The sequence below is a fragment of the Sardina pilchardus genome, chromosome 6 (genome assembly GCF_963854185.1).
Source record: "Sardina pilchardus chromosome 6, fSarPil1.1, whole genome shotgun sequence".
In the NCBI taxonomy this organism is placed as follows: Eukaryota; Metazoa; Chordata; class Actinopteri; order Clupeiformes; family Clupeidae; genus Sardina; species Sardina pilchardus.
The window spans coordinates 6,138,454-6,150,953 of record NC_084999.1 but is presented as its reverse complement, the minus strand read 5'-3'; the positions used below and the strand labels follow the sequence as shown (position 1 = coordinate 6,150,953).

At 46.0% G+C, this 12,500-nt stretch overlaps 1 protein-coding gene across 1 annotated transcript in view; it reads left to right on the top strand.

The window, feature by feature from the left end:
- The window catches only part of adcy3a (adenylate cyclase 3a), a 28,097-nt gene that overhangs the window by 11,926 nt on the left and 3,671 nt on the right, over positions 1-12,500 (top strand). Inside the window, exons 4-16 of the mRNA XM_062538210.1 lie at positions 471-582; positions 1,287-1,414; positions 3,291-3,449; positions 3,803-3,968; positions 4,735-4,854; positions 5,332-5,474; positions 5,794-5,955; positions 6,747-6,834; positions 8,797-8,913; positions 9,457-9,758; positions 10,274-10,355; positions 10,697-10,855; positions 11,964-12,110. Coding sequence (XP_062394194.1) covers positions 471-582; positions 1,287-1,414; positions 3,291-3,449; positions 3,803-3,968; positions 4,735-4,854; positions 5,332-5,474; positions 5,794-5,955; positions 6,747-6,834; positions 8,797-8,913; positions 9,457-9,758; positions 10,274-10,355; positions 10,697-10,855; positions 11,964-12,110 — 1,885 coding nt within the window. The remainder of the gene's footprint in view (positions 1-470; positions 583-1,286; positions 1,415-3,290; positions 3,450-3,802; positions 3,969-4,734; positions 4,855-5,331; positions 5,475-5,793; positions 5,956-6,746; positions 6,835-8,796; positions 8,914-9,456; positions 9,759-10,273; positions 10,356-10,696; positions 10,856-11,963; positions 12,111-12,500) is intronic.

Sequence of the window (12,500 nt, the reverse complement as noted above, 5' to 3'; positions counted from 1 at the left end):
ACACACACACACACACACATTCTCATAACTTCCCACAGCTCACATCAGGTATTAATGCGTGTGCACACACACACACGCATACACACACACACACACACACACACACACACACACACACACACACACATACGCATTCACACACATACGCATTCACATAACTTTCCACATAGCTCACAGCATCAGGTATTAATGCGTGTGCACAGACACACACACACACACACACACACACACACACACACACACACACACACACACACACACACACACACACACACACATATGCATTGCCACGCTTCATGCCTGTGGAGAACTGGGACAGTCTTGTTGTCAACTGATCTGAATGTTATCCGCAGAACATTGATTTTTAATGTAAACATACCTCTTTTTCTCTGCCTGTGTGTGTGTGTGTGTGTGTGTGTGTGTGTGTGTGTGTGTGTGTGTGTGTGTGTGTGTGTGTGTTCTGGCCACAGTATTCTGTTTGCAGACATCGTTGGCTTCACCCAGCTCTCATCGTCCTGCAGTGCCCAGGAGCTGGTCAAGCTGCTTAATGAACTGTTTGCGCGCTTTGACAAGTTGGCCGCGGTGAGTCAGAGTGTGTGTGTGTGTGTGTGTGTGTACATTAACACTCACATACACACACCCATCCTAACCAGACACACATTCCATACACACACACACATTCCATACACACACACACACACATGTGCATACACTTGAACCCTCCTTCACACAGTCTTGCACACACACATTTGCATACACAATACACATACTCACACATGCAGGCAACCACAAATATGTATACATCTTAATACATGCACATACACAAACACAGACACACACACACACACACACACACACACACACACACACACACACACACACACACACATATACATATAGTGAGACATACAACCATTAACACTATAACTGTGTCCTATACCTTTATACACACACACTCCGGACAGGCATGCTTACTTACAGGAAATGTGTATGCTACATTGATGATTTTCACAAAAGACATTTAGTTTGCTACATTGCAAGAAATAAAAATGAAAGTGTTATTAATCTCATATTAAGATCAAAACATCGATTTGATTAGTTTAAAGAGACTTAATTTGCGCTCTCTGGAAAGATCAAGAAGAAAAGCAGACCATTTGTAAATGTTTTTTTCTGTGTGTGTGTGTGTGTGTGTGTGTGTGTGTGTGTGTGTGTGTGTGTGTCTCTCTCTCTCTCTCTCTGTGTGTGAATTCTCTCCCTTTTATCTGTCTCTTGTCTTGCTCGTGCAGAAATACCACCAGCTGAGAATTAAAATCCTTGGTGACTGTTACTACTGCATCTGTGGGCTCCCCGATTACCGTGACGACCACGCCGCCTGCTCCATCATGATGGGCTTGGCCATGGTGGAGGCCATCTCGTGAGTTCTCCTCCTCCTCCTCAATCCTAGCACACACACACACACACACACACACACACACACACACACACACACACGTACATGTACCGCCACGGTGGCCATGGTGGAGGCCATCTCGTGAGTTCTCCTTCTCCTCCTCAACCCTCACTACCGTATTTTCCCGACTATTAGCCGCGGTTTATATTATACATTGATTTTGCTAAAATTCTTCTGCTATGAGGTTAATACATGGGGACAGTTAACATGGTATTAATATGATTTTGTGTCTTTTGACTTGCATAAAACACTGCCCTGCGGCTTATACACAGGAAATTACTGTACAATGCTGCTCATTTCTGGGATTTTGCACTTGATACCTCATCAGTCATGTTGCGCTGGACCCAAGTGGAATCCTCAGCTTTTGGTTATCACCGGTTCAGATGCAGAGCAACCGGAACGTTTTCAGACCCTTTCAAGTTTTCCATATTTTGTTGTGTTTCAGAATCATCTTAAAATGGATTAAATTCATTTATTTTCTCATCAATCTAAACACAAATGCTTCAACACTCGACAAAAAAAATCAAGTGTTTGGAGTGTTTTGTAAATGTATAAAAACTATACTGAGATAAGTCAATTTACATAGGTATTCAGATCCTTTGTTATTACACTTGCAATTGAAGTCTGGTGCATCGTACTTCTATCAATAGTCGTTGAGATGCTTCTACTTGATAAGAGTCCACCTGTGCCTAAGTTAATTCTCTGGCCATTATTAGGAAAGGCAGACGTCTCTTTATATAAGATCTCACAGTTGATGGCGTATGTCACAGTGAAAACCAAGCCACGAGGTTGAGAGAAATGTCCGTAGACCTGCGAGACAGGGTTGTGTGAAGACACAGATCTGCAAGTCATAACAAAGAGTCTGAATACTTACAGTACGTAAATTGAATATTTCAGTCTTTCATTTTTTATACATTTACAAAACACTCCAAACGCTTGCTTTTTTTGTGGAGTGTTGTGTGTAGATTGATGAGAAAAAAATTAATTGATTCCATTTTAAGATGAGTCAGAAGAAACTCTCTGGTTGCTCTGTAATTAGGGTTTGAAGAATAATAATAACAGTGGTGGTCTCTTACAGGACCGAGTTATTTTGTGGTTCTGTGAGTGTGTGTCGGAAATGTGTTTTTTAGGACAAAAATATTTGGCAGTGTGAATACCCTACTAGCTTTGAGTATTACACTTCCAGTGGTAGCATATGTGTGAAAGGCAGTCACACTTCAGAAGTGAGACCCTGACTGACTGTGGAGAGGTGTTCTGCTCTGTCTCTATTGGGATGGCCGTATTGTCGTTCTCTGTGCAGAGTGAGTGCGGAGAAATGGTCTGGTTGCGTCCTTTTGTGAAGGCGGCGTGGTCGTTCTCTCTTCTCTCTCTGGTTGTGTCCTGTTGTGAAGGCGGCGTGGTCGTCCTCTCTGGTTGTGTCCTGTTGTGAAGGCGGCGTGGTCGTTCTCTCTGGTTGTGTCCTGTTGTGAAGGCGGCGTGGTCGCTCTCTCTTCTCTCTCTGGTTGTGCCCTGTTGTGAAGGCGGCGTGGTCGCTCTCTCTTCTCTCTCTGGTTGTGCCCTGTTGTGAAGGCGGCGTGGTCGCTCTCTCTTCTCTCTCTGGTTGTGTCCTGTTGTGAAGGCGGCGTGGTCGCTCTCTCTTCTCTCTCTGGTTGTGTCCTGTTGTGAAGGCGGCACGGCCGTTCTCTCTCCTCTCTCTGGTTGTGCCCTGTTGTGAAGGCGGCGTGGTCGCTCTCTCTCCTCTCTCTGGTTGTGTCCTGTTGTGAAGGCGGCGTGGTCGTTCTCTCTTCTCTCTCTGGTTGTGCCCTGTTGTGAAGGTCGTTCTCTCTCCTCTCTCTGGCAGGTACGTGCGTGAGAAGACGCAGACGGACGTGGACATGCGCGTGGGCGTCCACTCGGGGACGGTCCTGGGGGGCGTCCTGGGCCAGAAGCGCTGGCAGTACGACGTCTGGTCGACGGACGTCACCGTGGCCAACAAGATGGAGGCTGGAGGGATCCCAGGGTGAGCAGGAACACAGCTCTCTCTCATGTGTGATGATAACCTCTGCAGCTGATAGTTGGATATATATATACACTGTAGGGTCATGCAACAGAATATCACTACTGAAGACCGTCCATGTTTTGTGTGACTCTGCAATTTGGCCAGACCATTGGTAGAATACCAATGTTTGCATGTTTTAGAAGACTTACAATTATATGCTTGAATATAAAATACAAACAGTTTAAGTGTCTTACAGTTCAATGCTGATAGGTGTCTTTGATGATAATCAGCCTTTTTAACGGTTGATTTTCGTGTGTGTGTGTGTGTGTGTGTGTGTGTGTGTGTGTGTGTGTGTGTGTGTGTGTGTGTCTCAGGCGCGTGCACATCTCCCAGAGCACCCTGGAGTGTCTGCACGGTGAGTTTGACGTGGAGCCGGGCAGCGGCGGCGACCGCTGTGAGTACCTGAAGGAGCGCGGCATCGAGACCTACCTGGTGGTGGTGCCCAAGGGGCCTCTGGGCAAGAGCGGCATCAACGGAGTGGTGAGTGTTAACTGGCACGCAAACACACCTGAAAATGACCACTGTAGCAAGACAAGAAACGCCTTACTCCTGAAAATGACCACTGCGCAGAAGACAAGAAACACCTTACACCTGAAAATGACCAATGCACACCAGAAAAGAAACACCTTACACCTGAAAATGACCACTGTACACAAGACAAGAAACACCTTACACCTGAAAATGACCAATGCACACCAGAAAAGAAATGCCTTACTCCAGAAAATGACCACTGTGCACTTGACAAGAAACACCTTACTCCAGAAAATAAACAAAGTACACCAGAAAATAAGCAAAGCACATGAGAGAATCAAGTCGTCAAGTGAGATTATTGGTACGTCGAGTTTGGAGCCAAAGGTGTGCTCAGATTTGGCAAACGGGGTATTTGTGACATGTGTTTTCGTTTTTAAGCGTTTTGTGAGTAAAATGTCAAATTGATCAGTTCAAATTCATCACTTCAATTCAAAGCGCAAAAAGCCAATTCCCACAAACGATCGCTTCTGTTCCCCGAATTGGGATGCACCTCTGACTTAACGCTCAACAAACCCATAAAAAAATGTTTTAAAAAATACACCCCACACATGAAAATGAATTTCTCACAGACAAATTAACAGCTAATTCCAGAAACTAGACAGCTCACTCCAGGGCATGACACCTATCACAGGCTGTTTGGACAGGTTTTGCAAATACCCTGCTTGTGAGTAAAGGTGCTGACAGGTGATGTCTCCTCTCTCCTGTGTGTTCACAGAAACTGTCCGTCACCTCGTCTAATGGCAACTCTCCGCTGCTGATTAACACCACGGAGTGTAACGGCAGCGTTAACACCACCTGCACAACACCAGAGGAGCCAGAGGAGCTGGACACTAAGGTCTCGTTTGCTCATGTCTGTCTGCCTACCTACCTGCCTGTCTGTCTGCCTGTCTGTCTGTCTGTCTGCCTGTCTGTCTTTCTGCATGTACAGTCTGTCTGTCTGTCTGTCTGTCTGTCTGTCTGTCTGTCTGTCTGATGTCTCTGCAACTGTTTGTCCATCTGTGCCTTTCCATACCTCAGTCTGCTATCTTGGCAGATGTCTGTCTGTCTGTCTGTCTGTTCATCCATGACTTCATGAATCTCTGTCTGTTGTATGTCTGTTATCACTGCGTTTGTATGTCTGTGCATCCATCCCTCTACATATCTGTCTGTTATCTGCGTGTCTGCATCTATCTATCACACAGACACACACACATACACAAACACACACACGCACATACACACACACACATACACTCGCTCACACACACATACACACACACACACACACACACATACACTCACTCACACACACTCCTGTGTTCTCTGTATGTAGGTGGTTAACCCGTCGTTCCCCAACCCCCGGCGGCGTCTGCGTCTGCGGGACCTGGCGGAGAGAGTGATTGACGCGCAGGAGAACGAACAGGAGCTCAACAAGCTCCTCAACGAGGCCCTGCTGGAGAGAGAGACTGTCCAGGCGTGAGTACAGAGAGTGTGTGTGTGTGTGTGTGTGTGTGTGTCTCTGTGTGTGTGTGTGTGTGTGTCTCTGTGTGTGTGTATCTGTGTGTCTTTCTGTGTGTCTGTCTCTGTGTGTGTGTGTGCGTGTGTGCGTGTGCCAGTGTATCTGTTTTAGAGGAATAGACAGTTAGACAGAGTGACACAAAGAGGAACGGGGGGGGGGGGGGGGGTTATTATGTAGACAGCCGTGTCTGTGTATGTGTGTGTGTGTGTGTGTGTTCGTGTGTGTGTGTGTGTGTGTGTGAACTCTCCGTGTGATGTCCTCCATCTGTTCCCCCAGTCTGAAGGGGAAGTACACCAACCGGCTGTCCCTGCGCTTCACCGACCCGGAGCTGGAGACGCGCTTCAGCGTGGAGAAGGAGAAGCAGAGTGGAGCCGCCTTCAGCTGCTCCTGCGTCGTGCTGCTCTTCACCGCCGTGGTGGAGGCCCTCATCGACCCCACGTGAGTGTGTGTGTGTGTGTGTGTGTGTGTGTCAGATGTAGTTAGAGACAGAGAATCCGGCTCATCACCATTGTTGTGGAGGCCTTCATCAACGCTGTGTGTGTGTGTGTGTGTGTGTGTGTGTGTGTGTGTGTGTGTGTGTGTGTGTGTGTGTGTGTGTGTGTGTGTGTGTGTGTGTGTGTGTGTGTGTGTGTGTGTGTGTGTGTGTGTGTGTGTGTGTGTGTGTGTGTGTGTCAGATGTAGTTAGAGACAGAGAATCCGGCTCATCACCATTGTTGTGGAGGCCTTCATCAACGCTGTGTGTGTGTGTGTGTGTGTGTGTGTGTGTGTGTGTGTGTGTGTGTGTGTGTGTGTGTGTGTGTGTGTGTGTGTGTGTGTGTGTGTGTGTGTGTGTGTGTGTGTGTGTGTGTGTGTGTGTGTGTGTGTCAGATGTAGTTAGAGACAGAGAATCCCACTCTTCACCATTGTTGTGGAGGCTTTTGTCTACCCATTGTGTGTGTGTGTGTGTGTGTGTGTGTGTGTGTGTGTGTGTGTGTGTGTGTGTGTGTGTGTGTGTGGAATCACGCCAAAAACCGCAAGACGTCCATCTCTCAAGCAGTGAGACATGAATGTTCAGTACAACCTGTTCAGTGTGCTGTGTATTAATCTGAAATTACTGTGTAATTCCTGTGTAACAAACACAACACTTGCGTACAGATATGATGTTTAAACTAGATGAGAAGTTAATAGCCATTAACTCTACCATCATCTGATTAACTGATTGTTATTTTTGTGTGTGTGTGTGTGTGTAGGTTGATAGCGAACTACGTGACTCTGGTTGTAGGTGAAGTCCTGCTGCTCATCCTCACCATCTGCTCTCTGGCGGCCATTTTCCCTCGAGTGAGTGACCAGACCATTTATTATGCTGTACGCTACGAGCTGCCTTCAGAGTTTGAGACATTCTGGGGTAGAAGCATGCCTTTATAGCATGACTGGAAAATACACAAAACATGGTACTTTGCTATTTAACCGGGAGCATGTAAGACCGTGTGCGGATATCTTTCCTTTGACTACGTTTGTGCCCATATCCAGCGCCTGTCGCAATTATATGGATGCGCGTACATTCCTTTACTTCAGTATTTTCAACAAGTTACCATCAGAGCCATCTCAGTCTCAGCTCAATGTGAGAAGTCATTTTGCTGAGCCTGCAAGATATGCCCAGGCAACACTGGACTACCAATGCAAAGGTTAAAGGTTACTGTTGATAAACCAGTCATCCTTGAATATTTTGTTTAATACATTTTGTATTTAAAACCATTAATTGCACTGGATTACTTCATATCATTGCAGACGCACTGTATGTAAACCCAAAACTATTCTGCTCGTGCTGATGTCAGACTGCAATTGTATGTTGCTGATGCACAGAGCCCCTTATGTAAAGTTAGTGAGCTGGACGGTGGTGATGTGTCTGACAGCCATAGCTGGCAGCGAAGGATGGGCAGTATTATGGGCTGTGCCAGGGACATGCTCTTCTCACCAGTCTGTTTGATTTAACCTCATTAGTTCGGTCAGTGCACTTTCAATTGACTGGTACAGTCATGGACCCATATCGACTGGTACTGTCCACCGCTTCCTGCCACAGCGCCAGGCCCCGCCAATCATTTCAGTAGGCAGTCATGCATGCTTAGATAAACACAAACACACACACACACACACACACAGAGACACACACACACACAGACAAGCACAGATGCACGTGTACAGACATAGATACCCATAGTTACAGACGCATAATGTTCTATATAGATATATTGGGCGCAGGGACGGCCACCGTGCACAGATGCACATGCACAGACACAGATACCCATAGTTCCAGATGCATGATGTTCTATATAGATATATTGGGCACAGATACCCATAGTTCCAGATGCATGATGTTCTATATAGATATATTGGGCACAGATACCCATAGTTCCAGATGCATGATGTTCTATAGATATATTGGGCACAGATACCCATAGTTCCAGATGCCTGATGTTCTATATAGATATATTGGGCACAGATACCCATAGTTCCAGATGCATGATGTTCTATAGATATATTGGGCACAGATACCCATAGTTCCAGATGCATGATGTTCTATAGATATATTGGGCACAGATACCCATAGTTCCAGATGCATGATGTTCTATAGATATATTGGGCACAGATACCCATAGTTCCAGATGCATGATGTTCTATATAGATATATTGGGCACAGATACCCATAGTTCCAGATGCATGATGTTCTATATAGATATATTGGGCACAGGGACAGCCACCATGCGCTCCTAGCGCTCGATGAGAGAGGGTCCCTTCATGAGGTGTCATGAGGTGTCCTCTTGCAGTCCAACTGCCCAGTATTGTTATTGTCTGCCTGGGGCAGTGCACCCCAGCCTGGTCACACAGGAAGCCTCTGCTCACGTGCCTCTGGTGCAGACATGAAATAGATACACTCCTAACCTAATCTGGCCTGATCTGGACAATATGTTCCTGGGTTTGCTGCTATGTAGTGGAGTTGCTGGACATAGACCTCTGAAGTTCACCTTCCGGGTCCCATCTTTGCCCATATAAGGAGATCTGGATCTTTGGGTCCCTTTTGTAGGTGAACTTCAGAGGTATACACCTTCCGTCGGGAAAGTCAAAGGGGCACTGCTGCTTAATATTCTATTGTTTGAGCCAATTCCATTCTTACACCTCAATAACGCAACTTATTTAAATTCTATATATAAAGTGGATGAGTGATATTAGCATGTGATTACATTTTGTTTCTCCTCTTTCATTATCACACACACACACACACACACACACACACACACACAGGTATTCCCTAAGAGGCTGGTGTCCTTCTCCACGTGGATCGATCACACACGATGGGCACGCAACACGTGGGCCATGGCAGCCATCTTTATTCTCACTTTGGCAGATATTGTGGATATGGTAAGGAGCACTAGACAGCCTCTCCTCTCTCTCTCTCTCTCTCTCTCTCTCTCTCATCTCTTCATATAACAACATTATGACAACTCAGATTACATATACTGTAGACCCATTTTGTCGCTATTCCCCAGTATGTAATCCTTCACCTCCACAGCAAAAGCATTTTCATTGTGTACAGAGGGACCAAGCCACGATAAGTAGGCTATTTACAACTGCAGAGTAAAATGTAAATATATCACGTCATCTCTAGGAGGAGCTCTACAGTTGCCAAAATACCTGAACCTACATACTGTAGTGTACCTTTTAATACCTGAACCTGCATAGTGTACCTTTAAGTTTAAATAAACCTGCATAGTGTACCTTTAAGGTTACCAATAGAAGACCCACACATTAGCATTGTCTTGTGTCTTGTGGCAGAATGGCAATAGAATTGATAGCATCTGCACCACATTTGAGTGACATCCTTTATTCATTCTAGTTGGCATTGACGTAGCGTGGGGTCTGATGCCACCTCTCCTGTCTCTCTTCCTCTCCTCCTCTGTGCAGCTCAGCTGTATGCCAGCTCCCAGGAACAGCTCCACCCCTGCAGTATCTGCCCCTGGCCCCGCCCCTGGCCCTGGCTCCGCCCCCACACTGGCCCCGGGGGCGGGGGGCTGCCGGGAGAACCCCAAGTACTACAGCTTCATCGCCGTGCTGGCGCTCATTGCCACCACCATGCTGGTGCAGGTCAGCCACATGGTCAAGCTCACGCTCATGCTGCTCATCACCGTGGCCACCGGCGTCGTCAACGTCTACGGCTGGAGCGACATCTTCGACCAGTACGACAAGGCCCGCTTCAAGGAGTACAGGTCAGCAGTGCCAGGACTTCTTTTTCTTTTTTGGGGGCTTTTTTATGCCTTTAATGACCGAGACAGTTGGGAGTGACAGGGAGTGAATGGGAGAGAGAGTTGGGGTGGGTTCCGGAAAGGACCCGGGGTGGGAATCGAACCCGGGTCGCCAGCGTACGGTGCGGTCCAGTTGCGCAACAGCTGGGGCCAGTGGCAGGACTTCTGCGGTGAATCACAGAGCTCTCAGTTTTGGAGAGAGTTTCTTTTAGAACTGCAATAGAGTGCTCTGATGAATAGTGAAGCCAGAACACACAGCCATTCTCCTGTCTGTCTTTTGTCTGTATATTACACTTGGTGTTCTGGTTGAAAATGGGTTCATATTCTTTGGACTTCATTTCAGCTTCTTACCAAAATGGGCATATTGCTGTGGAAGAGTACTGTACCTGGTGTGTGTTTTGTGTGTGTGTGTGTGTGTGTGTGTGTGTGTGTGTGTGTGTGTGTTCTCTATCAATAACTGAATGTAATTTTCCCCTCAGCTTTGAGCAGGTACCGTCCAAGTACATGATGACCGTGATGATCTTCATCATGATGGTCAGCTTCTACTGCTTTGCCCGACACGTACGTCTCCACTTGTCCTCCTCACTCTTCCTCTCACACTCTGTTCATCTTCTCTTGCCCCCCTCTCCACTCGTCCTTCTGTTCTCTCATATTCTGTTCATCTTCTCTTGCCCTCTTCTCTACTCTTCACTCGTTCTCTCACACTCTTTAGTGTTGCTTTAAATCTGCACGTCGGGGTTCTGTTCATCCGGTCGGGACTTATTTTCCGATAATGACCGGCGTTCTATACATTATCCCTTACATATAGCTCAAAATACACAAGAGAGGATAACTGGACATTTAGCACCAAATGTGAACTGCATAAATATTGAATATTGGAACTACCGCCCCCTGCTGTCCAGGTGGAGAAGCTGGCGCGCACGCTGTTCCTGTGGAAGATCGAGGTGCACGAGCAGAAGGAGAAGGTGTACGAGATGCGGCGCTGGAACGAGGCCCTCGTCACCAACATGCTGCCCGAGCACGTGGCCCGCCACTTCCTGGGCTCCAAGAAGAGAGACGAGGTGAGATAAATAGAGAACACACACAAGCACACACACACGCACACACACACACTCGACCCATTTATATTTACCTCCAGAGAAACCCGCTCAAAAAAAAGTTGTTGTCTTGATTAATGTCAAGTTGTCATGACGACATACATTGAAAGGTTATTTTGACAGTTTTGTCAGTAGGTGTCATGACAGATGTTGGCAGGTTATGTAATTTTGCTTAATGTCAAGCAAGAAAAGACTAGGTTAGGCCCACATTAAAAATGACATTTAAAAACAAGAAATACTCATACTTAAAAAATAAACGGCAGTGTCATGAACAGTCTTATGCATGTCTGTTTAAATAGTGTCACAAAAAGTGACACTGTAATTACATGTTAAGTACACAACACCTAACAGCAATTTTTAAATAAAGTGTAGCCCAGCAGGGATGGGTAAAGGTGTGTTCAAGTTTGGGAAACAATGGTGAACGTTTGGCTATGAATTTGAACCTCAGGCTTCAGAAACTAAACTAACTGGACTACCACATGTTTTATGATTCTAATTAGCACAGCTGGTTCTAATTACCCATGTATTTCAGCTAATTAGTGAAATCACCCGTGTTAGATTCTCAGGTAGTAATAAGAGGTGGTCTAAGATGTATTTGTCCACATAACTTGTGTAGACGCTAATGTGTGCTGATGTGTCCTGGACAATGGGAAGCCTAATGGATATGACAGAACTAGTCCCACAAGTGGTCTGCAATGTCTCTGGCTGTACCTCTTGGACTGTGAAAACAGCAATGTGGTAGACCACTTGTGATCGGATCACCCAAGACGTAATATGAAAACAAATGTAAACAGACTCTACTGTAGCCTATACAGTAATTTCCCGCATATAAGCCGCTGTGTATAAACCGCAGGACAGTGTTATATGCAAGTTAAAAGAAACATAACCATAGTAACACCATATTAACTGCCTCCTTGTATTAACCTCACAACTGAAGAAATTTAGCAAAATCAATGTATAAGCCGCGGCTAATAGTCGGGAGATTACGGGTATGCAAGAGACCTTATGACAATGTGGTATACCCTGTATTTCAATTGTGTCTTGATTTCCTCCTTTCTGGTCTTCCACACAGGAGCTGTACAGTCAGTCTTACGATGAGATTGGCGTTATGTTCGCCTCCATCCCCAACTTCTCAGACTTCTACACAGAGGAGAGCATCAACAATGGGGGCATTGAGTGTCTGAGGTTTCTCAATGAAATCATCTCAGACTTTGACAGTGTAAGGAGCCATGTCACTTCATGCTGTTGGAACGTAAATTGTGTGAATTGTTCCCACCCACATCGGCATTTAACTTTGATTGACAGATTGACGTGATTTGTCATAATCATATCAATCACTTGAATTTCTTCTCTGGTCTCAATGAGCCATCTTTACTGCTGCTTAGCTTATTTGCCAGCTAGCTGATGAACGTGGAGGAATGTCCATGTCCATCATCTGTGGTGCAAAATCCTAAGGTAGCGCAAGACCAAGTTTAGTATTTGCCAGAAAACACAGGGTTGTGTTTATGACCGAAAAGGCAATGAAGCTTCTATAGATAGATAGATAGCCTATAGATATTGTATACAGTCTATGAGAGCGCAGTGTAAGACGGTGAGTAGTGGGATACCT